The sequence below is a fragment of the Embiotoca jacksoni genome, unplaced genomic scaffold (assembly GCF_022577435.1).
Source record: "Embiotoca jacksoni isolate LCO1_2020_lvr unplaced genomic scaffold, fEmbJac1.0.p SCAF_30, whole genome shotgun sequence".
Taxonomy (NCBI): domain Eukaryota; kingdom Metazoa; phylum Chordata; class Actinopteri; family Embiotocidae; genus Embiotoca; species Embiotoca jacksoni.
The window spans coordinates 5,094,858-5,122,185 of NW_027185382.1; the positions used below are offsets into that span (position 1 = coordinate 5,094,858).

Sequence of the window (27,328 nt, forward strand, 5' to 3'; positions counted from 1 at the left end):
CGCTGCAGCCTCTACGGCGCCCGGCGAGGGACAAGCTGCTGATCGACTGTGACAAGTAATCATTTCGTGGTGTTTTGGTGACAGTGACGGACATGTGGTGAGCCGGCCGAGGGTCGGACACGTTAGTGGGGTCGGAGCGGAACCGGTGAGCGGAACCGGCGAGCGGAACCGGTGAGCGGAACCGGCCGGGACGTGTGACGGTCGTCGGTGTCCGGAGGCAGCAGCGCCACTTGTGACTTGTTCCTGGGAACGACTCGGTCCATCCGGTGAGAGAATCTACAGCCGGTCACCGGATCACGAACTCGTTAGTGTCCCTGTCGGAACCGGTGTGTGACGGTGACGCCCGCCGGTTACCGTCCGAGCTCGTTAGCGGGCTAACTTTGGCCCGGTTAGCTTCCACTAGCTCTGACCGGTGTTTTACATACAAGCTGGCTAGTAGCGAGCTAACGTGCTAGCAGCCGAAGCTAACAGCTACCTGAAGTGTTTTGACACCTAAACACGTGTTTACGTCACTGAACCAGCTGTTAGCGCCACTCAGACCAGCTGTTCGGTCTCCGACGCTCAGCTGTAAGTTCACCAGCTGGGTTCCTGTCAGGTGTGTCGTCTTTAACTCGTGTTTAAAGAGCTCTCGTTTGGAAACTTCGTGTGATTCCTTGTGAAATGTGGTTCCAGCAGAGGATGTAGATGATGTCCTCCAGGATGTTCTGGTGCTCTTCACCAACACTAGCGGCCTCTCGGACATCATAACCGGCGTATAAACCGGGACAAATCCTGCAGCGGGGCTCCGGTGGACCAGACGAGGGGAAAAGGCCGGCTGGGAGTCTGCTGTGTCCTCCATGGAGGAGGAGGTGAGCATGGAGCATCTGCTGGAGCAGGTGACGCACAAGGACCTGGGCAGGAGGCTCCAGGTGGGCCAGGACATCATGGAGCTCCTCCTGGACGAGGACAAGTCCCCCGAGCTGGAGCAGGACCAGACCGTGCTGGACAGGATGGTGGACGCCGTGGCCAGCTCCTGGGTCAACTCCAGCAACTACAAGGTGAGGGTTGGTAGTTTGAATCCCACGGATGGGAGCGGTGGGAAGAACTCAGGGAACATCTCAGGGAAGAACTCAGGGAACATCTCAGGGAAGAACTCAGGGAAGAACTCAGGGAACATCTCAGGGAAGAACTCAGGGAACATCTCAGGGAACATCTCAGGGAACATCTCAGGGAACATCTCAGCATCTCTAAAACAAATACCTGTCGTGATTCTTTGAACGAGGCTGGTTGGACCGGACGTCAGTACATTATGGCGTCATGTAAAGTCGTAGGAGGATATTCTTTCTTTATATCCCACCCTGTGTGTGTGTGTGTGTGTGTGTGTGTGTGTGTGTGGTGAAGCCACCAGTTAGGATGATAGGATTCCCTCCACGAGGTCCTCTGAGCATCGACCCACTTGACGCCGTGTCGGAGATAATCTGTCCTCAGGGAGCGCTTCGCTCTCGTTCTCTGGCTTCTGATTGGCCGGCTGATCGAACGACCTCCGTCTGTCTGCACACCTGATGGCTTCAGCGCGCTGGTCGCTGTCCGCTTGTAATTCATGCGTTTGTGAGGCAGCAGGTTCATCAACACTCAGCGGCGGTTCACGGTAGCGTTGGATCGTTGCTGGTCTCACCGTGAGGTCCGTTTCGTGCCCGTTCTGGAGCTTCAGAGCTCATCGCATGATCTTCCTTCGACGTCAACTCGTCCTGAACGCAGGAGAACATGTGATGAGATGGAAAGCTCCAGAACAGCTCCTTCAAGGACCTTGTGAGGAGATTTTGTTTTGTCTTTACGAGTTGCAGACTTTCTGTCTCATGACGTCCTTCCTAGAGAGACGCAGTTTGGTGTGACCCACTTTTTTTTATTTTTTTTTTAACACAACAACACCACCAATCACGTCGCTGCTTCCCGCGCTGCCCTGGAAACGCAGCGTCCTCCGGTGATGTCTGCGGGGCCGTAACGGGCCGTAACGGGGCCGTAACGGGGCCGCGGCTCCCAGGCGAACGTGGCAGCGGCGGTGGCTGTGAGCTTAATTTACCAGCACCATTAGCCCACTTTCCTTCCCTGCGTGACCGAGCCAGCAGAAAGTCGGTGTGGAGCCGAGCTTCCCGCCCCGCCGAGTGTGTTCGGAGGTAGTGAAGCCCTCAGATGGGTGTTTGATGGCTCAAGTTAATCCATCTGTTGTAAATTAAACCGCCGTCCAGCCGGTGATAAACACCGACGGCTTAACGGCACAAGACGGTTGTGAAAGTCAAACGTTTCGACTGAGCTGCTTCTGCACCTTTTAGGACGACATAAATATTCACCGCTCATCCCAACATTTATTTATATTGATAATCCATTAATCTGCAGATGATTTCCCGATGTGTTGTCAGATGTATCAAATCAATACAAAATCCAAAGATATTCACTTCAAAGTCATAAAACAGTCGAGAGTCAACGGTGGTGTCGGCAGGTTTTTATGTTTTTTAAGGTCAAAGTTCACGGCTGAGAAACCACCGAGTATTTTATTTTACTTGTTACATACTGAGGAGCATGACGTGGACATCAGAGGTGTCCGAGGATCCCTCGGGACGACAAATTTAATGTTCCATCTTCAGAACCGTCATGTTAATCATTACCGTGAATTCTTGAAGAACAATGAGAAGACTGTGAGTGCATCTCCACAAATATCACCGCGAAGGGAACCATCCGGAGTCGGGCTCCATGTTTCATAGGGACCCTTTATACTCGCCCTCTTTGTTCACGTCAAACCAATCAATCAATCAATCAACTTCAAATTGCAGATCAAACACTTGTAGTCGTAATTAGTCACGTGCTTTTATAAGTATAATTTAGAGCAGCCTACTTGACAAGCTTGTGTTTACTGTCTTTATCAAAATATAGAGTCGTAAATATATATGCAATATTTACTTTTCAATATATATATTTGTTAGTATTGTCTGCCATAAAAATAATAACCCGCACAGATTGGTGAAATAAAGTTATAGTGGCGTAGGTGCTGTGAGAAATCACTTGGGTGTTATATTGGAAGGGAAAACCCTCCATTTTAATGAAGTGTAACTTCACATAATGCAAACATTTGTTTTTGGCCGACGGTCATTTCTTCAGATAAATTCTTTGCTCTTCATATTAATGAGTTTCAGCGCCTCCGGTCTCGTTTATGTGAAGTCGGTTTGTGATTTGCATGTGATGCTGCCGGGCGGCCAGCAGGCGGCGCTGCAGGCGGCGCTGCAGGCTCTCGGTCCGGTTTCCTTTTACTCCAAGTTTCTCTCCCGTTTGTTGAGAGTTTCCAAAAATTGCACCAAGGCCCGGACCGGAAGTCCAGGTGGCGCGTATGTGTTGCTATGGTGTCAGCAGGGAAGCTCTCACTACGCGTTCATTGAGTTTCCCAAACCACCCCATGACAAGGAAGGCTGCAGCTCCGCGCTCCCAGACACGTTTGTGAACTGTGAACAGCTGCTTCACTCGTGGTCGTGTTTCAGTTCCGTGTTTCAGCTCACACAGCGGAAGACGACATGTTTACATTCAAGTTTTACTGCATAGAAAATATTTAATTTAATCATTTCCTGGTTTTTGGAGCCAAAACTTCTGCTTTAGCCCAATTACCCATAATCCTTTGCAGCTTTCTATTCAGATCCGTTGCTTGTTGCTGTTGCAGCTGCTCTGAGTGGGTTTTTGACTGGTTCTGGTTGGTCCCAGGTGGTTCTGCTGGGGATGGACATTCTGTCGGCTCTGGTCAGCCGACTCCAGGAGAGATTCAGGACGCAGGTCGGAACCGGTGAGCTGCTTCTCTTTATTCCTTCATCCCTGCAGTAAAAGTCATGTTTTATTGATTAGATCCAAGAATTTAGTGCACATTTGTACAAAAATAATAATACTATGAATTTAACAACCTGTCATTTTTAATTAAAAAAATATTTTAATATAATTCTGCTTCTGTGTTTATGAGCTTAAAGACATATTTGTTGTTACACATCGCTGCATTTACACTCTTTTACCCTCAATTGTTTTCTTGATGTCATTTTTAAATGCTACCTGGTGCATGTGTTTATATTTACATCATAATATGTTATTTTAATTGCTTTGTTATGTCCTTTATTATCTCCCTGTTTTATGGTTCTGTTGTTTAGTGGCAGCAGTGACCTGAAGTTTAGTTTATAGATTTTCTGTTTTTACCTTGATGGTGATGCAGCACTTTGATGCATTTGTGAGAAAGTGACACTCTTCTTTAGCTTTTGTTCACATTGCATTGTATTTTAATAAGAAAATGAGATTATTCTGTTGTGGTTCAACTTGAATGACCCCCTCAGATAGATCCACTAAGAACAAATGCAGATTCACACTCAGAGAGCAGATGAAATAAATGAGCAGATGAGTTTCTGAGGACTCGTGTGGTTCTGTTTCGGCTCAGTTCTGCCGAGCCTGATCGATCGACTCGGAGACGCCAAGGACCAAGTTCGAGACCAGGACCAAGCGCTTCTGCTGAAGATCATGGACCAGGCTGCCAACCCGCAGGTACACCGTGACGATGAGGAGGGTTTCCAGCTGCCGTTTAATCAACTTTAATCTTTTTCTAGATGTCGACTGATGTAAATGTGTTTGTGCCTCTTCAGTACGTGTGGGAGCGAATGATGGGAGGCTTCAAGCACAAGAACAACCGGACCAGAGAAGGACTCTGCCTCTGTCTCGTCTCCACCTTAAATGTGTAAGTGGACCTAAAATCTTCTCCTTTTTGTAGGATTTACATTGAGAGAGGTCGACGTCACGGGAGCATGTTGCAGGGATTTACACCTGGTAAAGTCCCAACCGTGAAGAGGGCAGCAGAGTTTGTACGGAGAACTCATTTAGCAGAAGAAAAATCAGACATGAAACCCATTTTACATTTTTCAGTCGAAGCAGGAACTTCACTGACGAGCTGCATGTTTATGTCTCGTTTTGTTTTTTGTCGCTGCAGGTTTGGATCTCAGAGTCTGACGCTCAGTAAAATAGTTCCTCACATCTGTAACCTCCTCGGAGATCCCACCAGTCAGGTACTACACACACACACACACACACACGCACGCACGCACGCACGCACGCACACACACACACACACACTCCTCTAAAGTATGAGGATGGGGTGGTTGGTCTTTGACTGCCCTCTGCTGGTGAAGTGAAGCCCTTACAGCTCAGCACAACGAATTAGAAAATCCTTCAGACAGGATACTCTGCGGAGATAAAATCTCCTCTCGGCCATCAGATCCTTCGTCCTCCTGCCGGGCTCTGAGTTTGTCGTCCCCTGATTGGCTGCAGACGTCTGTCATCACCACAATCGCACTTCCTTCCGAAGACAGGAAGCCGTGCCCATGAACTTCCCTTCCTGAAGCCTCACTCGTGAAGCTCTGAGGCGCTTCTCGCCTTTGGAACCACCATCAGATTGAAAGTTCACAGGATGAGTAGATCTTATCGGCCTCAGTTTAGACAGGAAAACTCATCCTGAGAAACATGTCGGCCATTTTCTAGTGTTACTGTCACTGCGCTTTAAAAGCTGCATGAAACAATAAACACCAGTGAAACTGACGAGAGCGAAGAGGTCAGGAAGCTGTGGGACCTTTAAAATAAGAGGACACACAGAGGAGAGAGGAGGGTGCGTTCAAAGACCACGTTTCCCAGCGGCCTGTTTGATTGACAGCTTGTGTTGGTATGCAGGTACGTGACGGCGCCATGACCTGCCTGGTGGAGATCTACCGCCACGTCGGGGAGCGCGTGCGGATGGACCTGGGGAAGAAGGGTCTGCCTCAGTCACGGTGCGTTCAAGTGCCCACAATAATATCAGTAAATCTACCTATTTTTATTTTAGAGAGGGTTTTTTCTGACTTTCGATTGTAAGTAGAGGTTTAATGTTCTATATGTTACGAGGTCATTCAGAGAAACGTGTCGTATGTTTGCTGACTTGCTGTTCACCCTTTAGGAGGTTTAATGCTGCTTAAAGAGTCCCGGCAGATACACAGATGTTTCAAAGGAATTCTCAAACCTGAGGCAATGTCAGGAAGTATGAAACTGAGAAACCCAAATGAATGAAGTATATTTCTGATCTTTTTAAAGAGACGTGGTGCTCTGTAATGTTTGTTGTGATTTTACGCGGCAGTATTTTTGGATGCAGAGATTCGGCCTGTTTACGGGCTCTCTGGGGAGTCTGAAGTGAGCCAGTTGTCTGTTTTTCAGGCCTGAAGCCAGCAGAGCTGTTTATTGAGATTTATTTTGAATTTGGTCTCTTACCCCCCCCCCCCCCCCCCCCCCCCCCCCCCCCCCCCCCCCCACCATCCCCTCCTCTGTGTCCAGGCTGAACGTGATCTTCAGTAAATTTGATGAAGTTCAGAGGTCGGGGAACATGGTCCTGTCACCTGTGTCAGGTAAGATCACGCGTCCTCTCCGTTCTGGTGTTTTGGACCGGGACAGCGTGCGCCCGGTCCGTCGCCATAGCAGCGTCGCTTTGTTTCTGTGAGATCGGAAGCGGCCTCGAGGCACCAACATGTGACACTGACTAAATTAAACATCTTGAAATATTTGTCGGCACGTCTGGTGTCATGCCGGTTCCCCGTTTCTGTCAGGAGAGCCTTCTGGGTTTCAGGTGCACATCCTGTTTCATCTTCATCATCTACCTGCACCCTCGTGTCTTCAACGTTGACTCTAACAAAGGCCCAAAATGCCTTCAAGTAGTCTCTGAAAGTGATGGATTTTAGAGGAGGAGACGTTACAATAATTAATAAGACATTGCTTTTGTAAGCTGGAAGCAGAGCGGAGGACGAACATGCAGGAATCCAACTAGCTGCTGACGGCGTTTGTGCCCGAACCCCTCAGCTGTCAGGTCACTTGTTACATTAATACGATCTGCTCGTCTCCTGCGGTCCTCTGGGCTTTAAACCGAGGCTGTGAATCTAGAAATCAAAGGAAGCATGTTGGTTTATCAGTCGGCGTGTTGGACCCCTCTGGTGGACTCCAGCCTCCTCACAGGGGCGTGTTTCAGTTCCAACGCAACCCGAGCTGCTTCCTTTGTGCTGCGGACTGAAAGGAAAAGAGACCTGCAGGAGTGGGACAGAAAGGTTTCCATGCAGGGAGAGGCAGCGTCTTTTATCAGTGTTTAGGTTTTATTTGACGACACTAAAAACAGCAGATAAAGCGAACTGACCTTCTCCAACCTGCACTCAGTGACATGACAGCGGCCTCATCGCCGTGGGCTCAGCGTTCCCCTCCGGAGGCCCTCCAGCTGCCTTTGGAGAAGCAGCAGCAGTATCTGTGCATTCAGATCTTCTTACCTGTACTTTCCTGATAAAAAGATTCTAGTAGACGACATATTAAAGTGTTCAATGTGCAGCAGCAGGAAGTGTTTGGGTTGTTTGCTCTGAGATGAGGATTGGTGAAGCTAACAGGTGCTTGGATGCATTTTAGGTTTGGATGTCGGCGTAGCTGTGAGTGTCACCGGAGCAGGAAGCATCGCGCTGAGATAAGATGGAGACACAGGTCGAGTGAGGAGAGGCAGGAGAGGAACAAAGTGAGCGTTGAGCAGAGAGAAATGAAAGGAAAGCACAGAGTGTCTCTCCTCCTGCAGCTCCAGGGCTCTTATTTTGTAGGAGTGGTGTCAGCTGTCGTCTCTACAGTCACAAGACCAGGTTGGAGGGGAGGGGAAAGGAGGAGAGGGGAGGAGAGGAGGAGGCGGCGGCGTCAGTAGTGTGTGTCAGTGTGAGCTCAGGGTCGGCGACAGGACGCCAGCGTTTCTCCTCCAGTTGATCTACAGGGAACAGAATCACCTCGCAGGTAAACATGACGGAGATGTTTCACTGAGAGATGAACACCTGGTTGAACTGTCTGTCTGAACATTCAGCTGTTTGTCCTCTCGACTCAGGGTCTCTGGGATCATAAGTAGGAGCTGCTCCGTGGTGCAGTCGTCCTGCTGTAACTGTCATCAGGTGTTTTATGAGGGACCTGTTCAGTCAGGCAGATCATTCTGATTTTAAAGTGGGTTTAAATAAGTTTGGATTGAATGATAACAATGACTTTATTCCTTCAGAGGTTATTTTCCTTCTTCAACTCCAATGAAGATGTTTGTTTCTCTAAATAAATTCCCCGGTCGTGTCTTTTGTTGAAAGCTCCAGAACGAGCTCGTTGACCTCGGTTTTCCTTTTTTCTTGCTCGTCATCTTTGGGTTTGGTGTTTTATCAGCTCTGACTGGAGCGCCGGCCCGGCTGTGTGACGCACTCGGCCTCAGGAGGTCCTGCAGGGAGGTGCAGAGAGCCGGGGATGTAGGTAGGCGCTGCCGGCAGGACTTAGGTTGCACAGTTGGAGGCCTCCTGAATAATGGAGAGTATGCAGACGTGCAGCAGCGAGGCTCTACGGCTGTTACACAACCTGAAATACCACATTTGAAGATGTCGCGTCGGAGAGCTGGAGGGTTTGATGTGGACTTTAATGTGGTGAGAAAGTGGAGCCTGGTGATTGTGTGGGAACGTCCCTCCCTCTGTTGTCGAGGCGTGCAGGTGAAAGGCTGGGGGTGTTTCCCAGCTCGCTCATTCAGCCGTGAAAAGCCCGTCATTTCTCACAGGTTGAAACTGACCTTTGACCTATTGGATGTAATGGGCCCTGAGCGCTGACTGAAAGCAGCTAGAGCAGGTTGCGTTTGTCCTGTGGTGCGACTCGGAGCTGCTCCTCCCCTGCTCCTCCCCTGGTCCTCCCCTGCTCCTCCCCTGCTCCTCCCCTGCTCCGCTCCGCCTCACCTCTCCTCGCTCATTTGGTGAATTTGCATCGAGGCGATCAGCTGTCGGACTCCATCAAGCTCCACGCTGCCGGCAGGAGAAATCCTGACCCGCCGAGTCTCCGTCTCTTTGTCCATCTTGGGGATTATGAGCTCCTAAATGATCACTGCTTGTTCCTGGATACTGTGCGATGAGGAGGTAAAGTAATCCAACGACTTTCTTAATTAGTTGTTCGTTCTATGAAACCCTAGAAAACAGTGTCCGCCATCACCGCTCTGCTCCGAGGGCTGACGGACTTCACGGAGGGGGTCTCCCCGTCCGGTGACACCCGGTCCTGATGAACACCTCTGACCCGGTCGCCTCGGTGCCAGAAGAAGTTTAATTGGACTCAAAGTCTGGATATTTCAGCCCCATTTCTGTCCTTGAACCTCAATCCACTGCTACAACTTCCTGTATCCATTTCAAATTAAAAGCGTCCAGCTATATATTAGTTTAGTTTCTAGTTTTATACATTAAAACAGTTGTACATTAAATAATCTGCGTAAAAGTTGCTTCACCCTCTTCACTTTGCAGCAGGATCAGATAAAAGTTCGACTTTTCCCTTCAGCACCGACAGTTCAGAGATGTTTAGGGAGACAAACTGAATCCATCCATCATCTGTTGTTCCTCTGCGTGGGACAGCTCTCCTGGAGCCCTCCTGGAGCTCTTCTGGAGCTCTCCTGGAGCTCTCCTGGAGCCCTCTGGGAGCCATCGACCTCCTGATTGAAAGATTGTAGTCCAGATAATACCAAGCTGTGTTCAGGGACAGAGCGCTATGGAAGATGAGGCATTCAGACGGTGAAGTTCCTGGAAGATCTTTCTGAACGCGTATTGAGTTGTTTTTCTCCCGTGTCTGCCTTCCTGTTCCTCCTGCCTGTTTACCACCAGAACATGAAGAGACTGATGGAGGAGGATCTAAAATGAACCCGCTGTCACCACTGAGATTTAAAAGGAGGGCTGACTCTGCCCTCTTGTGGACAAAGAGGGGACTGTTGTGTCAGGCAGATGAGTTATTATTTCATTATTTAGAAATAACACGACCACGAGTTCTTGTGCTGCTGTTTGTATTTACAGAGCAGTTTGTATATATTTATTATTATATATTTTAAATACAGGAGCTAAAGTTTAGGCCTTGTGGATATTTTAAAGTTATTTTTAAAGACTGAATCCAATAAATGTGGTTTAATTTCTGTTGAAAACAAGTGAGAGCAACATAAATATTCCCTGCAACCACAAATGTTGATGATCCTAAACATACAGTCTGATGAAGCCTCCGGCCTCTTCCTCTGCCTCTTCCTCGTCGGTCTGTAAGCTGCATGTTTATCTCCTCTTCATCGTCGGTGTGAGCAGCAGTGACCTTACGGAGATAAAACGTCTCCGGCTGCTGCAGGCTGACGTTAACGCTGAGAGACAACCAGCTTCCTCTGGAGAGGGGCCTCCTCTTCCTCCTGTTCCTCCTCCTCCTCTCCTGAGTCATCATGACACTCTAGCTGTCCATCATCTCTGACTCCCCCCACCAGCTCCACCTCCTCACCGAGCACTGGGGTTTGTCCTCTGACCGACCCCTCCCTTCTCCTCTCATTGGTCCACTCTTCTCCCTCCTCCTCTCCTCCTCCTCTTCGTCGCTGCTCTCCATCCTCTCTCTTCCACTTCCTTCATCCTGGTCCTGACTGTGTGATGAAGTGAAGGAGAGGACGAATACGGAGAGGAAGAGTGTTTTGAAGCACATGCTCCCTGACAGGAGAAGGGGGAGGCTCGGCTTCTCCCTCCCTCCCTCTTTCCCTCCCTCCTTCCCTCTGCTGAGCCAGGGGAACGATGTGAGGACCACAGAGGACGGAAGCACCACCTGACTGTCTGTCTGTCTGGCTGGTTGGCTGGCAGCATGCTGAGGAAACTGGTGTGCAGGCGGATCTGCTCCTGTAAGCTGCTCTTCCTCTGGATGTGATGGAGGATGTGATGGAAGATGTGATGGAGGATGTGATGGAGGATGTGATGGAGGGTGTGATGGAGGGTGTGATGGAGGGCTTCCTGGCTGCCTGCAGCTCAGTTGTTGGGTGGAGAATGTACGAGACGTGATGAGGGCTTGTTGTCGGTCTGTGAGTAAAGTGTAGGTGAGGCTGCAGGAGGAGGACGGAGTCTCTGGATGCTGCTGTTGATGCTCCGACCCGTTGGTGAGGGAGAGAAACAGGAAGCCAACGGGGGGTCGGTGGTTCAGTCCTGTCTGAGATGCATTGAGAAGTGTGTTATCCCTGCTGAAGGCCACAGAGGACTCTTTATAGCTTCTGAAAAGATGCATTTTTCTGCTCTTCACATCTACGGGTGCATTAACGCGTTTTTTTTTTTTAATTGTTATTTCTCGTTTTCCGTATTGTGTGAGTGTTTTTTCTTTCTGTTAGTCAACAAGTGGCAGCACTTCGGTCAAGATGCTGTTCCTGCTTAGGAAGGCCGACACGCCGGGAAGATGTAAATGTCCCGGCATGTTCTGTGTGTTTCTCGTCCGCTCAGCACGACGGCAGCATGTTTGCCTGCTCGTTATCGGTCATGAAGTTTCAGTTCTTTAGTCAGTGAAAGTCGTTTGGACGTTGGAAAAGCCTGCGTTAAACTTATTAAAATGTTATTATTTGTCAACAAATCCTCTTCTTGCAGTCGATTTCCATTTCAAACTGTCCTCATGACTTTTTAAAGGAATAATGAGACCTTTTATTTGCCTGAAACTCCCATGAACACGCCGATGTCTCGTAGCAGCTGCACGGTTTGTGGAGACAAAGTCAGTTCAGAAAACATGTGATTGTGATGCGATTAGAGGAAAAGATACACACACACACACACACACACACACACACACACACACACACACACACACACACACACAGCAGGGCACTCAGCCAACACATCAGTCATGTACATCAGGTTGCAGTTTTTCCTGCATGCAGGATCAAAGCGGCGCGCTACACCTCTCAATATCAATGCAAGGTGACTGTGTGTGTGTGTGTGTGTGTGTGTGTGTGTGTGTGTGTGTGTGTGTGTGTGTGTGTGTGTGTGTAAACTCTGAATAATGAAACAGGATTGATTGCTAGCCGGGTAGATTCCTGTGCTGAGGGGACCTCTGTTGTTTCCTCGGGGCTGTGCCTCTTTGTTGTTGTTGTTGTTGTTGTTGTTGTTCTGGATTTATTTCCTGACTGATTACAACTCACCACAGGAGCTTTTGGTCTTCATTAAATACTATTCAACCACGTACAGTATGTCGGAGTACTGGGCCTGAAAATGGCCGCGCTGCAGAGAGAGTTTTGATTTTGCTCAAATCAATAATTGATCATTTGCACGTAAACAAAGTGTGACCTCTTTGTGTGTCTTCTGTCCAACAACAGTCCAAAATCCAAATTTATTCCTTCTACGAACACGTAAAAACAACAAGTAGTGCCATTAGAGAAGCAGACCAGTGGCTGCTGCATAAATAATCTGTGTTCTTACATTTCTGGACTGCTGGACGTCAGAGTCGTTGTTCAGCTCAGCAAAAGCTCGAAGAAGAAGACGAGTCCTGGACGTGGTGTTGATGTGTCCACAGACGCTTCTCCTGCGGGGGAACACAGGATTGATTGTTGGTCTTTATTGTTAGTGACCTCTGGGCTCCTCGCTGTCCTCATCTTGTTGTGTTGGTGCTGCAGGAATGTCAGTTATGCTGAAGTTAGAAATGTCCGCCTTCCTGCTCCACATCGCTCGCATGCTCGGCGCTGGCCTTTTCTGAGGGACGACTTGTTGTCGGCTCATGTGACCGGAGCGCTCTGCGTCTCTCTCTCCCTCCTGCAGACAAAAACTTTGAGGACGATGACTCGGTGGACGGCGGCCGCTCCTCGTCCTCGTCCAAAGGGGCCTCTCTGTCCGGGAGGAAGGCGGTGAGCATGGCTTCATTTCGCCGCCCCGCCGCCTCCAGCAGCAAGTCTGCAGGTCAGAACAATTCATTTCACCGACGATACAAAATCCTTCTAAAATCCTCGCTGCACTCAGCTTGGCTCGTTCCCAATGCAAGATAGGACGCATCATTTGGAGGTGAAGCATCCTGTTTGTGTTGATGTGTGTAGGGAGGGACGGGTCCAGTGCTGGTGCTGTGGATGAGGAGGACTTCATCCAGGCCTTTGAGGATGTTCCCACCGTGCAGGTAGGGAGTGTGATATGTACTTTACTTTGCTGCCTCTCACAGCAGCAGGCTGCAGATAGAAGTATGTGGAAAAGAAAACATCTGTCACACTTACACATCTGTCTCCTCTTCATCTCCATCAGATCTTCTCCAACAGGGAGGTAGAGGAGGCCATGACCAAGATCCGAGACGTGCTGTCAGACGAGAAGCGTGACTGGGAGCTCCGAGTGGCAGCCGTAAGACGTTTGTCTGGTCTCTCTCTGAAGTGTCAGGTCGGTGACGGCGTCTGTGCTCATGTCCTGTCTGTTGGTGCTCCTGTAGCTGAAGAAGGTGCGTTCGCTGCTGCTGGCGGGCGCAGCCGAGTTCGACGGCTTTCAGCAGCAGCTGCGGCTCATGGAGGCGGCCTTCAAACTGTCCGCCAAGGACCTGCGCTCTCAGGTGGTGAGGGAGGCCTGCCTCACTCTGGGGTAAGACACAACACTGATGCAGCTCCAGAAACAATACTGACAGCTCTCCATCACAAACCTCTCCAAGTCAGGACATTCAAGGAACAATCTCTCCTCAGACCTAAAGAAGTGTTTGATCTGTGCCTGCTCCGTTTTCCTCCCGTTTCATTGAGTTATGCTCACGTCCGCTCCGCTCTGCCGCCTGCAGCCACCTGTCGTCGTTGCTCGGCAACCGCTTCGACCACGCAGCGGAGGCCATCATGCCGACGCTCCTCAACCTGGTCCCCAACAGTGCCAAAGTCATGGCCACGTCCGGCGTGGCCGTCATCCGCCTCATCCTGCGAGTACGTAGCGGCTGCATGACGCGTGGTGGAGTATCCCTTTAACTGTCCACCACCTGCTTTAAATGTTCATAACCCTGTCAGAGCAGGAGGGATGTCGCAGACGAAACGTCTGCACGCCGTCCTCCTCACTTCCTGTCTGTCGACACTTTCGCTGTCAAAATGAAGGCGTGAAAAAGTCCGTTTCACAGCAACTTGTTTTGTTTTGCAGCACACACACTACCCGCGTCTCATCCCCATCATCACCACCAACTGTGTGGCCAAGTCTGTAGCTATCAGAAGGTGAGCGCTCACTTTTGGTTTCATCCACGTTTGTACGCGAGGTTCAGGTCAGACTGAAGGTTGTCTTCTTGTTTGCAGACGCTGCTTTGAGTTCCTGGACCTGCTGCTGCAGGAGTGGCACACGGGCTCTCTGGAGAGGTGAGAACAGACGAAACTGGTGACGATTTGTTTTCCCGGAGAGAAACTCCAATTGTGCTTTATAGTAACTCTGCGGGAGGAGCAGGTCTCTGAGCACTCGATATAAAACAAAAGGGGTGACGCTGCTTCGTGAGTGGCCCACAGCAACACATGCTACCTTGTGAGGAAACGTGACACCGGCCTGGTCGAGCTCTACCTCAGCAGTTTCCATGGCGATGGTAGGGGGACCTCTGTCTGCCTCCAAAAGGCTCTTTGTGTTTCCGCCCGGCTGTTTTCTGCCGCCGCCGCCAGGGAGAAACCCGAGCTGACCCCCCCCCCCCCCCCCCCCCCCCCGCCCCCCCCGCATCAGGGGAGCTCTCTGGTTCTCATCGATCAGCCACTGTGTGTGTGTGTGTGTGTGTGATTTACACACACACACACACACACACCAGATTCCGGTTTATTAAAGAGGTGGCTGAAGAAGCAGGTCAAACGCTGCTCAGATCTGTAATCAGATGATCTGCTGGATTAATCTACATTTTGTGAAACGTGCTGACCGTCTTCTTCAAACATCTGCCGTGTAGCTCGCGCCCTCAGAGGCAGAGCAGCCGCCCATCCCACATCGATCAGAGGAGCTCTAAAATCCCAAACGGTTGCTTCACCTAATGGAGGCAGAGCAGATGGGTGTCTGACTCATACAGGGTGGAAAGGTCGTCCCGCTCGTTACCTCCAACTCGACTCACTAAGGTTTCCACTCGCTAACAAAAAGCCTTGTTTCATAATCAAAATACTGAATTCTGTGACCAAAGCTGCATAATAAAGACCCCAAGCCCCTCAAACTACTTTTAGTTTGAAGGTCCATCCTTTTTATTTTCAAATAATGAAGCGTCCCGTTTGCCCTGCAGCTGTAGACGCTCCCATTGCACGGTGGTGTCATTGATAACACTCACAAACACTTCTCCTCATCTTCTCCTGCAGACACGGAACCGTTATAATGGAGACGATAAAGAAAGGGATCCATGACGCCGACGCCGAGGCTCGCTCCGTCTGCAGGAAGTAAGTCCCACCTGACTTCTGACCTCACCTTTCTGAAGGACCAATCGCTGCCTCCGACACGGATGTCCTGACGCTGGCTTGCCGTTGCAGGTGTTACTGGAGTTACCATGGTCACTTCAGCCGGGAGGCAGAGCATCTGTTCCAGGGCCTGGAGTCGTCCTATCAGAAGGCTCTGCAGGCTCACATGAGGAGCGGAGACAGTCTGATGTCGCTGCCCGCCTCCGACCGCTCCTCCTCCTCGTCTCAGGAGAGCCTCAAGTGAGACTCCTCCTCCTCCTCCTCCTCCTCTCTGATCGACCAAGTTATTGATCAACTGAGATATATAAATTAAATCAGGTTTAAAGCCCCCTGTTCCCTCCCTCACGTCTCTTCTTCATGTGTAGTGAAGGTGTAAGAGACACAGGGAGTGGTGAGGAGGGACGTCCTGTGAAGTATCGATCTGGTTCTGACCTCACAGACTTGAAAAGGGCCCGGCCCGAGTATCTGCTCAGACGATGAGGTTTTCTGTCTCCGTGGATCCGTTTCCACTCCTGTCGTTCCTCTCTGACACTTGACGCTTCCCTTCTTAATATATTCACAGTCTCAAGTCTGCATTGATGTTTGTGTCATTGATGTCTCTGAAAAGCCCCGTATCGATGTCTCAGACAGGATTTAGGAGTATCAGAGGACGTCATTAAAGTGGATGTGTGTGTTTTCTGTTGTTTTTTCCTCCCCAGTCGCCCGCTGTCTGTGAAGAGCAGCGTTGGAAGCAGCTCCGCCAGATGTAAGGACTCCCATCCATTTACAGCCCACCACATGTTTCCCTCCACATGACGGTGTCCGTGTGCAGGTCTGAGTTGTGTTTGTGGATCTGGACGCTGACCTGACCTGTCGCTCCGCAGCCAAACCCGCCCACGGCTCCCGGCCGCCCGCCGCAGCCTCCTCCCCGGCCTCGCTGCAGCGCTCCCGCAGCGACGTGGACGTCAACGCCGCCGCCACCCCGCCCGCACCAGGATGCCCGCCGTGCCCAGCGCCACTTCCTCTTTCAGCTCGGCCTCGGCTCTTCCTCCGGGATCCTACGCTTCACTGGGTGAGACGGCGGGTCACACCGTTAAAGAAATGTAAAGCACGTTTTCCTGTTGCTTCTACCTGCAAACCCAAAACAGCTGTGGGTTCTACTGAAAGCAGATTAGCAGCAGAACATCTCCCCCTTCTCTCTGCGTGGGGATGAAAGCTGCAGCCTGTGTGGAGTCGGTGTTAAAACACTTGTATGTTCAGCAGCTGAGTGTCTGTTTTCATGAGCGTGTCCTCCAGCTCACAGCCACTAACGTACCTGACGTGATGCAATCACTCGCTCTGTTCACGGCGCTGCAGAGACACGTGCTCGTCTTGGGAGATGCTGTTTCTGGATTTGCATTAAGTGGATCTGATCCGATGCTGCTGTCCAAATAAATCTCGCTGTGCCCCCCTGTTTGCCCCCCTCCCCTCCCCGTCCTCCTCCTTCTCCTCCTCCTGAAGCTTAACCTCTTGACCCTAAACCCCTGTTGTGTCTCCCGCCCGCCTGTCAGACGGCTCGTGGTCTGTTAATGCAGACGGTAAGCTGGCGATGCTCCTCCATGTCTCCTCGGTGTGTGTTTTACCCCATCAGTGCTGTCATGGTGATCATCTGTGATGGACGTGTCAGTGCATGGACTGTCTCCGCATGGTTTCCTCTCACTTTTCTCCCACACCTGGAAAACCTTTTTACTTTGGGGATGTTTGTTCAGGTGGGAAGAAAAGAAATTCACGGAGCCGTTAACGAGGCCGGAGGTTAATGTAAAGTCTGTTCTATTTAAAGCTTTCTTTAAGAATCACCATGTAGGACGGTCCTCACACGCTCTACAAGCACAACAAACAACCAGCAACCTCTTTAAAATATCGATGTGAAGAAAAATTTGAACAGAAAGTGCAAACGCGTGAAAAAGAAGAGATCCGAGGTCCTTTCAGCCTTTCAGAGGAGACTCGAAGATGGAGACGGGTCGGCTCCCGAACCAGGCTGGGAGAGGAACCCGGAAACTCTCAGAACCACAAGCAGGCCTGCAGCCTTCTGTTTGGGGGAACCAGGAGATCCTTAACATGTGATGGAGGACGGAGGAGGGCCGCTGCCTCTGGTCACGTGCAGCCCAGACACCCCCGGACCGGTCAGTGGAACCGCCATGTGAGGCGACCCGTCATCGACATCTGGTGCTACACGTTATTGATCAGAGCAACAGACAGCTTATTGGCAGAAGTCTGTGTGCCAGAGGCTGAAACCTTCTACAGTCCTCAGTTCACTCATGAATAAAAGTGGCGGGTGCATGTTGCTGACCTGAGACCGGAGCACAGCTGCACGCCTCATCTGTTCTGTCCGCACACGTGAGTGTTGCAGATATGAATTGTGCGAGTGAGCTGCAGCTTATTTATGATTGTGATGTTAAACCCTCGTCTCGCCTTCACGACCTGTCCGGTGTCGGTTTCCGTTGGTCCGGTCGATGTTTCTCCTCTCCCTGCTCCCTCTCTCAGTGTCTGCATGATGTTTAAAGTGTTGACTTCAAACCAGCAGCGGCCTCCACATTCAGCGTGTTGCAGCTGTGACGTGTCCTCGCTTCCCGTCCTCTGCCTCCACAGGTCGAGTGCGAACGAGGAAGACGAGTGCAGGAAACGTCCCGCCGGTGACGGACAGCCGGGGGCGGAGCCGAGGAAAAGTCGTCTCGCAGTCTCAGCGTGAGCAGCTTCTGCTTCTTGATGGAGATTTATTTTCATGTTCAGAGAATCAAAAAATACCTTGAATTGTTTTATTATTTTTGTGACACAATCTTTAAGTAATTAAGAAATCAAACCAAAATGTTGCTGCATTCAAACAGTGATGAACTATTTCCCTCCACGTTGCAGCCGGCAGCCGGTCCGGTTCTCCCGGGCGCCTGCTGAGCTCCACCTACGGCCGGATCCCCCGGCCCACCATGGGCACCGCCGCCGCCAGCAGCCCCTCCGCCAGCCTCATCGACAAGAAACGACCTCGAGGTCACCGCAGCCACGGCTGCAGCCGGGAGACCAGCCCCACCCGATCAGGCCTGGGTAAGGACTCACAGGAAGACCAATTCTTTTCAAAATAAAAGTCTTTTATTAAGGAGTGGTAAACAACTGGAAACAGAATTAGTGGAAGAAGTGGCAGGTTGAGTTTCAGAGTTTAAACAATTGTCCACAACTGTTGATTTGAAAATTCAACAATCTGGATCTTCTGGTTTGAAGGATCAAATCAGCTCAAAGCTTTTAAAAGTTGAAAGCGACGGCATCTTCTTCTGTAAAGAAGACAGACCTGAGCCATGAAAGCAGGACAGGTGAAGTGTTTGTTCGTCCTGAGGCCGACCTGCATGCAGTTCCTCTTCCTCCAACTCATCCTGCTGCCTCTCACGGTCCTCCTCTCCTTTCCTCCTGCCTGACTAACCACCTCCTCAGAGCTCCAGGTGTGTCGGTGTCTGCCTCCATGTGCTACAAGCTAAACTCTGCCCTGCGCTGCTGTCTGTCTCTCTGTGTCTCTGTGTCTCCGTGTCTCCGCCTCGCCTCTCCAGCCCGGAGTCGAATCCCTCGACCGAGCGTGAGTCAGGGCTGCAGCCGCGAAACCAGTCGCGAGAGCAGCCGTGACACCAGCCCCGCCAGGGGCTTCTCCCCCCTGGGTGAGTACAGCACTGAAGCCCCCGCCCTCTCTCAGGGGAGAAACACTGCATTTGATTTCAAGTTTGGGAAGTGCCCAGAACGAGTGTGGAACTCTTTCGGGACCTTCCTACGCTGCAGCTGTCTTCTGTAATCTGTTCTGCTGCTTATTTCTCTGCATGCTCCCCATTTAAATGTCCAGATTCTGTCTGTCCACTAATGAAAAGACTCGTAAAGCTGCTGAAACACTTGTCGCAGCAGGTAGAGATGCTGTCAGGGCATGTGTTGGTTGTCCAGGTAGCGTGATGATGATGATGCTGACGGCAGCCTGTTATCTGTCGATCTCTTCTAACTTTCCTCCAGCGACCCGCCGTCACTCCCGCTCCACCAGCGCCCTGTCCTCTGCAGAGGGCTACTCAGGTGACCCGTGAGGCCGAGTCACTCCCCTAACCAGATAAACAAGGAGCTCAGCTGCTCGCTTCGCTTCATTCATCTGGTTAAAGGAGTTCTCCGGCTCCGTCGATCCCCTCCCTGCACGGCCCGAGCTAAACATGTCACTCACCTGCAGGGGGCGACACACAATCACACAAATCCCATGTTTGTGGCTGCTTTAAGAATTAGTAATAATAGGAAGAATAAATTATGAAGATCAAATATTCTGCTTCTGCCTTTTTTTTTTTGCAATGCGGGCATTCTCATGTTTACAGTATTATTTGAATTTTCGTTGTATTTTTTGTTGATTTAACACTTTACAGGCTGCACCTTTTTTTTTTAAAATTTCGTTAAAGAACAGCTCATTGCTCTGAGTTGGGTCTCTTTGTCCACGCTGACAAGTCTTTGGTATTAAATCACTGACTTCCAGCAACTCTCTGAGTCCAACTGAAACAAGCAGATAATCAGTTCATCTCACGCAGTTAGAAACGGGACCGGGACACTCTTCACTCCCAAATACTTCCTCGTCTTCGTCCGACATTAAGGAGACGTTTCTGTTTGGAAGTGAAGCGTGCATCGGCCTCTTCATCCCTCCTTGTTTTGTTCCATTTGAAGTGTCTGCTTCCAAACTGCACCACCACGGTCGATCCTCACGCCCAGCTTCTCTCGACCTTCTCTTGCTCAGACCGGCTGTCCCACCAGGCTCGGATCTCGGCCACCGTCAACGCCATGAGGATCCTGAACACCGGCACCGAGGTGGAGGCGGCCGTCGCCGACGCTCTGGTAAGAACAGATCCGAGAACAGATTCCCTCGGTGTGACTGACGCTGGCGACGGTGGGAGTTAACGCCCTCTGTGCTCTCTCTCTCTGGACTCTGTACGTTTCAGCTCTTAGGAGACTCGAGGAATAAGGTACATCGATCCCACCTGCCTCAGAGCCGTTGTGTTCTGTCACTGCATGCAGAGCATGAGCTTCACACACTGACTCTGACAGTTATAGGATTCTTTCCTGATTCCTAAATCTTCTTTCTAACATCATCCTTAGAGACTGAAGCTGAGGAGAATGTGTGTCTCAGTTTTTCTCCTCATTCAGAGGCGCTGGCTGCTGTTAATGAGTCCAGCATGTTGACGTGAAGAAAGCTCAGCGCTCCATCTCACATCATGTCATTAGAAAGCTGCATGACTCCGACTGTAGCTGCGTGCTAGATCCTCTGAGCGTCGGACTGCTGCCGGTTCCCTCGCTGTCTCTGAACTCCTCCATCTTCTCTCCGACGCAGCGGAGGCCGGTGAGGCGGCGCTTCGAGTCGCCGGGCATGTACTCGGACGACGACGCCAACAGCGACGCCTCCAGCGCCTGCTCGGAGCGCTCGTACAGCTCGCGCAACGGCGGCATGGCGCCGCACTACCTGCGTCAGACGGAGGACGTGGCGGAGGTGCTGAACCACTGCGCCAGCGCCAACTGGTCCGAGAGGAAGGAGGGGCTGCTGGGGCTGCAGAACCTGCTCAAGAGCCAGAGGATGCTCAGGTGGGTGTGAGGAGGAGAGGCCTCACCCGAGGGTCCGAATTCAAGTTCAGGAAACCGTCTGTCAGTTTTGTGCTGACTGTGCGTCTGGTCTCTGTCCCTCAGTCGTGTGGAGCTGAAGAGGCTTTGTGAGATCTTCACCAGGATGTTTGCGGACCCTCACAGCAAGGTGAGAGTCTCTTCAACGCACAGCATGCTTCCCCCTCCCTGAACCACAGCCGAGGAGAGCTGCACCTCCTGGTCTGAGTGATCTCCCTGCTCACCGTCACCACTAACTGTAGGACCAACTAACACACTGTGTTTCTCTGTTGCATGCCTCCTCGCTGCTGTGGACTCTAACAAACCCCAGAGAGTAAGTGTTGACCCCCGTACTGATCAGACCTGCCTGCCATCCTTCCTCCCTCCTCCTCCTCCTCCTCATCGTCCCTCCCTCTGCCGCAGGTCTTCAGCATGTTCCTGGAGACGCTGGTGGACTTCATCGTGCTGCACAGGGACGACCTGCAGGACTGGCTCTTCGTCCTGCTCACCCAGCTGCTGAAGAAAATGGGGGCCGACCTGCTGGGCTCCGTCCAGGCCAAAGTCCAGAAGGCCCTGGATGTCACCAGGTCAGCACCATGTAAACATCTGCCCAGTGCACACAGCTGTTCCATGAATGTCAAGCTAAACTTCATCGTTTACATTCTTTGTGTATCTGAATATAAAGTGGAGGAGCTGTACACCTGGTGTGGCTGGTTTTAATCCAGAGGGACAACGTCTTTCCATTTTGAAGTGTAAAGCTGAGAGTCAATCAGGATCAAGGTGTTTGTGTTGGCTTCACCAGCGCTGCATGTTCCTCTCCCGTCTCCCTGCAGAGAGTCCTTCTCTTACGAGCAGCAGTTCAACATCCTGATGCGCTTCATCGTGGATCAGACGCAGACGCCCAACCTGAAGGTGAAGGTGGCCATCCTGCGCTACATCGAGGCTCTGGCCCGCCAGATGGACCCGGCCGACTTCGTCAACTCCAGCGAGACGCGCCTCGCCGTCTCGCGCATCATCACCTGGACCACCGAGCCCAAGAGCTCCGACGTCCGCAAGGTAGGAGGGCGGGGCGAGGGGGCGTCCCGGTGCCGCCCTCTTCCTCCCTCACAGCACCGCTCCCCCTTTCATTTCCTTTAAGTTCCATTGCAGCGTTTCTTTATTTGTTTTTTGTTTTCATGTCTTCATTGTTTTCCCCAATCGCCTTCCTTCCATCCACCAACACCCCCAGACCCTTCAGAACTGGGCAGGGGAGGATTTGTCAGGCCGACCCAGCACCGTGGCCTCTCTGCCTGGGGAGGGCAACCTGGAGGAGAGGTGCAAGCAGGTAGATTATCCATCAAACAGCACGAGCAGCGTAAATAACCTCCTCGACCTGCAGTCCTCGGACCGGATGTGAAAACGAATAACCTGAGAGCGAGGAGCGGGAACGCTTTCCAACACTAACTGCTCTGAAACACCGCGTGAAGCTTCATATTAAAACAAACGGGAGACTGAGGAAGTGTTAGTGCATGAAGAGCTGCAGAGTTTCATCAGCGCAGTCTGAACTCTGCTGCAGCAACAACAACCTGAAACTGGAAGAAGACTTCAAGTGACGCGCTGCATGTTCACTGCAACCAGCAGGCTTTTTCTCTAACAGCGAAAAGAGACTTTTATTGACCTTTGTCAGACTCTGTGACCTTTCACCTGCAACTTACAGCTCCGGGTTCCTGCTCCAACTTTCACTTTTACTTCGTCTCTTCTCGTCCACAAACGTTTGCATTTCAACATCTTTCTCTGTCTGTAGACGTGTTCTCTGATGATTGATGGTGTGTGTGTGTGTGTGTGTGTGTGTGTGTGTGTGTGTGCAGGCGGCCCAGGTGGTGCTGATCGCCCTCTTTGAGCTGAACACACCGGAGTTCACCATGCTGCTGGGCGCGCTGCCCAAAACCTTCCAGGACGGGACCACCAAGCTGCTGCACAACCACCTGAGGAACGCCAGCGCCAACAGCGGCATCACCATGGTAACACACACACACACACACACACACACACACACACACACTGGTAGACCAAACGCCGATGTGATGAAGAATCCTTTTTGCATAAACTCTCCTCCATCAAATAATTTATTGATATTGTGATATAAAAGACAAATATTCTGCAATCAAATTATATTTTTTTCTTCAAAGACAAAACACAAATTTCTAGAAAATTCAACATGTTTCTTGCATTTATTTAAAGAAAAATGTGTTTTTAGCAGCTCAAAGACTAAAAGTTCTGGAAATATAGATAAATAAATGTGTTACATCATTGTAAACTGAGTATATTTGTGTTTGTGACTGTTGATCAGAGAAAACAAGTCATTTAAAGAAGAGCTATAAGAACTAATGAAGCACACCGTCCATCCGCAGGCGTCTCCCGGCAACACGGCCGCTCGCACGCCTCCGCGGCAGCCGAGCAGCCGCAGCAGCCCGCTGACGTCGCCCACCAACTGCTCCCACGGCGGCCTCTCGCCCAGGTACGCTGCTTCCAGGGCTCAGGACACTCAAATGTCTTCAAATCCAACATTACAGCAACGTTTCCTGCTATTCTTCAGTTCACCTCAGAGAGAAGGAAAAAGGAAGCACTGATCTTTTTTAAAACTAAACACTCAAATACAGTCAGGATAGATAAGAGTTAGTTTTTATTCTTTTAGCGTCAGATCGGCTGAGTGTTCAGGAAACGATGCAGCTGCGCTCCTCGTCTGCTGCGGGACACATTTCAGGGTCCACCTCCACTGATTTCAGGGTCAGAGGGCAGAAACGAATGGAACGCGTCCGGTGTGTCCAGTCTGAGTCCGTCCGGATGAAGACGTGCCGTGGACTCCAGACGAGCACTAAACTCTGACCCCTCTCCTGATTATCCTCTTCTCTCACGTCTCTGTCTCCTCCTCTTCCTCCTCTTCCTCCTCTTCCTCCCCGGCTGGTTGCAGTCGGCTGTGGGGTTGGAGCGCAGACGGGCTCTCCAAGTTCCCTCCTCAGTCCTTCCCCTCCCCTCTTCCTCCCCCAACCGCCCAGTCCTCCCTCAAGGCCCTGCGGCGAGCTTACTCACCCAGGTAACCCTGCCCCCCTCCTCCTCCTCCTCCTCCTCCTCCTCCTTGTCACGGGGTTTCACAGTAGGGCTGATCGATATTACCTCCAAAATATCAGCTAATTGTCCCATGTCCGTCCCTGTATGAAGCCTGAAGTGTTTTACTGTGAAACCCCGACACCTCGCAGCAGTCTGTGCCTCCATCTGCTCGGATCCTCCGTCACCGTGTCACCTGTGTCTGTGCTCCACTCACCTGTTTGTCTGAGCTGGTCAACATGCACGGCTCTGCACGTGCACGGGTCGACACCGGACTGCTCTGTGGTACATGGTGGTGGACGACGGGCCCGTTTCCTAGTCATGGACAAACCTCATTCTGTTTCCTCAACATATTTACAGACCGGCAGTGTTTGGTTCATGTCTAGGAAAGTGTCCTCAGTCGTCACAAACAACAGGACCGTAGATCAGGCTCCATCCTTCAGAGTCGGGGATTACCGTGCCTGATGCTCCTCTAACAAGCCGTCTCTCCTCTGACGCTGCAGCATGCTGGAGTACGACAGCGAGAACCTGAACTCCGAGGAGATCTACAGCTCTCTGCGCGGCGTCACCGAGGCCATCCAGAACTTCAGCTTCCGCAGCCAGGAGGACCTGATGGAGCCGCCGAGGCGGGACGGCAAGGTGAGGAGGAGGAGGAGGAGGGGGACTAAGACGAAGGAGGGAGGAGCTCATTACATTAGATACTGTGAAGTTAGAGGCTTCGAGGTGTCGTGTGTTTTCATATACAAATGATCTGAGACAGGAAATGACCTCTGCTTCATCCAGACACGTGGTTGGATGGCGGCGTCTCTCTAGTCCAGAACAGATGGATTGAGACGTTTTAAGGCCGCAGGTCCCGTCAGACTGAGCTCACCTGTTTGACTTGTCTCCTCTGATGTCAGCCGGGCGTCGCGGCGTCCTCGGACTCCGACCCTCGTCCGGGTGGAGACGCGGTGGAAGGCGGCCGCACAGCGCTGGACAACAAGACGTCGCTGCTGAACACGCCGTCGCCCCGATCCTTCGCCGGGCCGCGCTTCAGAGAGTACAACCCGTACAACTACACGGACAGCATCAGCACGCTGGACAAGGCTGCCCTGAAGGAGGCGCTGTACGAGGACGCCGTGGAGCAGCTACGAGACGGTGAGGACGCGTCTTCACCAGGGAACTCCAGCCGTGTCTTTAAAGCTGAAACCTTTCCCTCCTTCCTGTCGTCCTCTGCAGGCCGCCGACAAGAAAGTGTCGAAAACAAGATCGTGAACCCCAAAAGTTTCCCCGGTAACCACCCGACCTGAAAACATTTCACGTTTGTCTGTTTTTCTGACCCGGTTTCATGTTCAGGTTGAGACACAGAAAAATCAGACAGAAGTGATGACGTCATCTCTCTGTGTTTATCGTTCGGCTGATTGAAATGTGAGACCGGCCTGCAGCTCTCTGACAAATGATGTCTCTGTTTCCTGCAGCCGGCCCCGCCGAGCAGCTGGAGCTGGTGGGGGAGCTGCTGAAGGAGCTGTCCCAGGGCCAGGCGGGGGAGAGGGGCCCCGAGGAGCGGCGGGGGACCCTGCTGGAGCTGCTGAAGGTGGCCCGAGAGGACAGCCTGGTGGTGTGGGAGGAGCACTTCAAGACCATGCTGCTGCTGCTGCTGGAGACGCTGGGGGACAAAGACGTAAGGACACGAGCCCCCTGCTGTGTCAAAGCTGTCCTCCTCAGACGAGTCACGCTGTTTCCTCTCTCTCAGCACACCATCCGGGCGCTGGCCCTGCGAGTCCTGAAGGAGATCCTGAGGAACCAGCCGGCCCGCTTCAAGAACTACGCCGAGCTCACCATCATGAAGACGCTGGAGGCTCACAAGGACTCGCACAAGGAGGTGAGGAGCGGGCGGCGAGGAGCCGCACGTGCCCGAGGAGCGTGTTGTTTCTAACTCCGTGTGACCCTTCATCAAGGTGGTGCGGGCGGCCGAGGAGGCGGCGTCCACGCTGGCGGGCTCCATCCACCCCGAGCAGTGCATCAAGGTCCTCTGTCCCATCGTGCAGACCGCCGACTACCCCATCAACCTGGCCGCCATCAAGATGCAGACGAGGGCCATCGAACGCATCACCAAGGAGCCGCTGCATCAGCTGCTGCCCGACATCATCCCCGGACTCCTGCAGGTGAGACTCCGTGCTGTGAGTGTTGGCGTCAGGAAGTGACGTCGGCTGCAGCCGTGTTGGTCACGCCGCCGTCTGCCGTCTGCCGTCTGCCGCAGGGCTACGACAACACGGAGAGCAGCGTGAGGAAGGCCAGCGTCTTCTGCCTGGTGGCCATCTACTCTGTGATCGGAGAGGAGCTGAAGCCGTACCTGGCTCAGCTGACCGGCAGCAAGGTACGCTCACTTCCTGTCTCTCGGCTTAGATTCAAAGAGGGCGCATCTAAAGGATGAGTCGGTAGACCGCCCCCGTCAGGTAAGCCGTGGTGTAGCACACAGCTGTGTGCAGCCTCAGAGGTGGAGGCCTCTAACCGCCTGCTGTTCCCTCCTCCTGCAGATGAAGCTGCTCAACCTGTACATCAAGAGGGCGCAGACCTCCACCAGCAACAGCAGCAGCTCCTCCGACATCTCCTCCTACTAACCGCTTCGCTCTCAGCTCCGCACAAACCGTTTCATTCCTCCGTCAGCGGGTGGGATCACGAGCGTCCTCTCATTCCTGCAGCTGCTGGGCTCGTCTGGAGGAGCTCCACCTTCGACACCGTCTTCCCGTCGTCTTGAAATCTCTGCTACTTTTCAGGAGGTGATCCTGATCCTCCAGACGACCGCCAGAGTCATGAGCCTTAAGTCTTCATCTTCCGTGTTTCTGAGGCCGTGTGCCTGAAACAAAGATCTCCTCTTCCTCCTCTCTTCCTGACAGCGTTGAGTGCGTCTCCTCGTCCTGGTGAAGGACCCGAGGTGAGTCTGAAGGTGTAGCGTCCTTCCTCTCAGCGCAGCAGGAGACCTGTGGCGTCAGTATTTGTATTCATTTTAGTACCTTTAATTCACATCTCTGAACACTGTTTTGCTTTGACACATCAAACCTTAGAGTATATTGAATGTGAAGAGCTTTGAATGATCACCTGTGTTGCTCCTCCCTGAACTACTGCCTCGTCATACCTGCTGGATCTCCAGCTTTTAACATTCGATGAATTTCCAGCTGTTGAAAGAAAGTCTTTGAAATTCAAGATGAAGGAGACCGCGACAGAAGGAAGAGGACTGTTTGTGTCCTGTTGATCTCGCCCTCGGAAGAAGAAGTTTGTCTCGGTTTACAGAGATCATTTGGCTGGCCAATGATTGGAAGCACTCCAGCTAAATGTAAAAGAGAAAAGTTGTATTATTTGGGCCCAAAAAGCAACTGAATATATCCCAAATTAAAACATCACAATCTGCAGAAAGACTTTTCAGATGTGAAGAAAAGAAGGATGAATTCAGTCTGTGTGACGCTGCTCAGTTCAGTT

At 51.6% G+C, this 27,328-nt stretch overlaps 1 protein-coding gene and 1 non-coding gene across 2 annotated transcripts; one reads left to right on the plus strand and one right to left on the minus strand.

Annotated features, from left to right (window-relative positions):
• The first annotated feature begins 53 nt into the window (after positions 1-53).
• Positions 54-26,559, plus strand: LOC138207168 (CLIP-associating protein 1-like). Its single transcript, XM_069164216.1, is given in 39 exon segments — positions 54-1,037; positions 3,724-3,802; positions 4,436-4,539; positions 4,638-4,729; positions 4,979-5,054; positions 5,713-5,810; positions 6,346-6,416; positions 12,600-12,737; positions 12,872-12,948; positions 13,071-13,163; positions 13,249-13,394; positions 13,582-13,717; positions 13,926-13,996; positions 14,075-14,134; positions 15,092-15,169; positions 15,260-15,427; positions 15,886-15,932; positions 16,051-16,148; positions 16,151-16,238; positions 17,795-17,890; positions 18,059-18,241; positions 18,736-18,840; positions 19,181-19,237; positions 19,935-20,032; positions 20,526-20,773; positions 20,876-20,939; positions 21,212-21,375; positions 21,622-21,844; positions 22,636-22,788; positions 23,179-23,285; positions 23,739-23,861; positions 24,376-24,511; positions 24,772-25,009; positions 25,091-25,144; positions 25,330-25,532; positions 25,605-25,733; positions 25,810-26,016; positions 26,112-26,228; positions 26,389-26,559. Coding segments are annotated over 39 exon segments (4,710 nt in total). The 5' UTR covers positions 54-836; the 3' UTR covers positions 26,473-26,559.
• Positions 3,310-3,438, minus strand: LOC138207231 (U4atac minor spliceosomal RNA). The gene has a single exon (XR_011179014.1). It is a non-coding gene; the product is annotated as a U4atac minor spliceosomal RNA (small nuclear RNA).
• Positions 26,560-27,328: the final 769 nt, after the last annotated feature.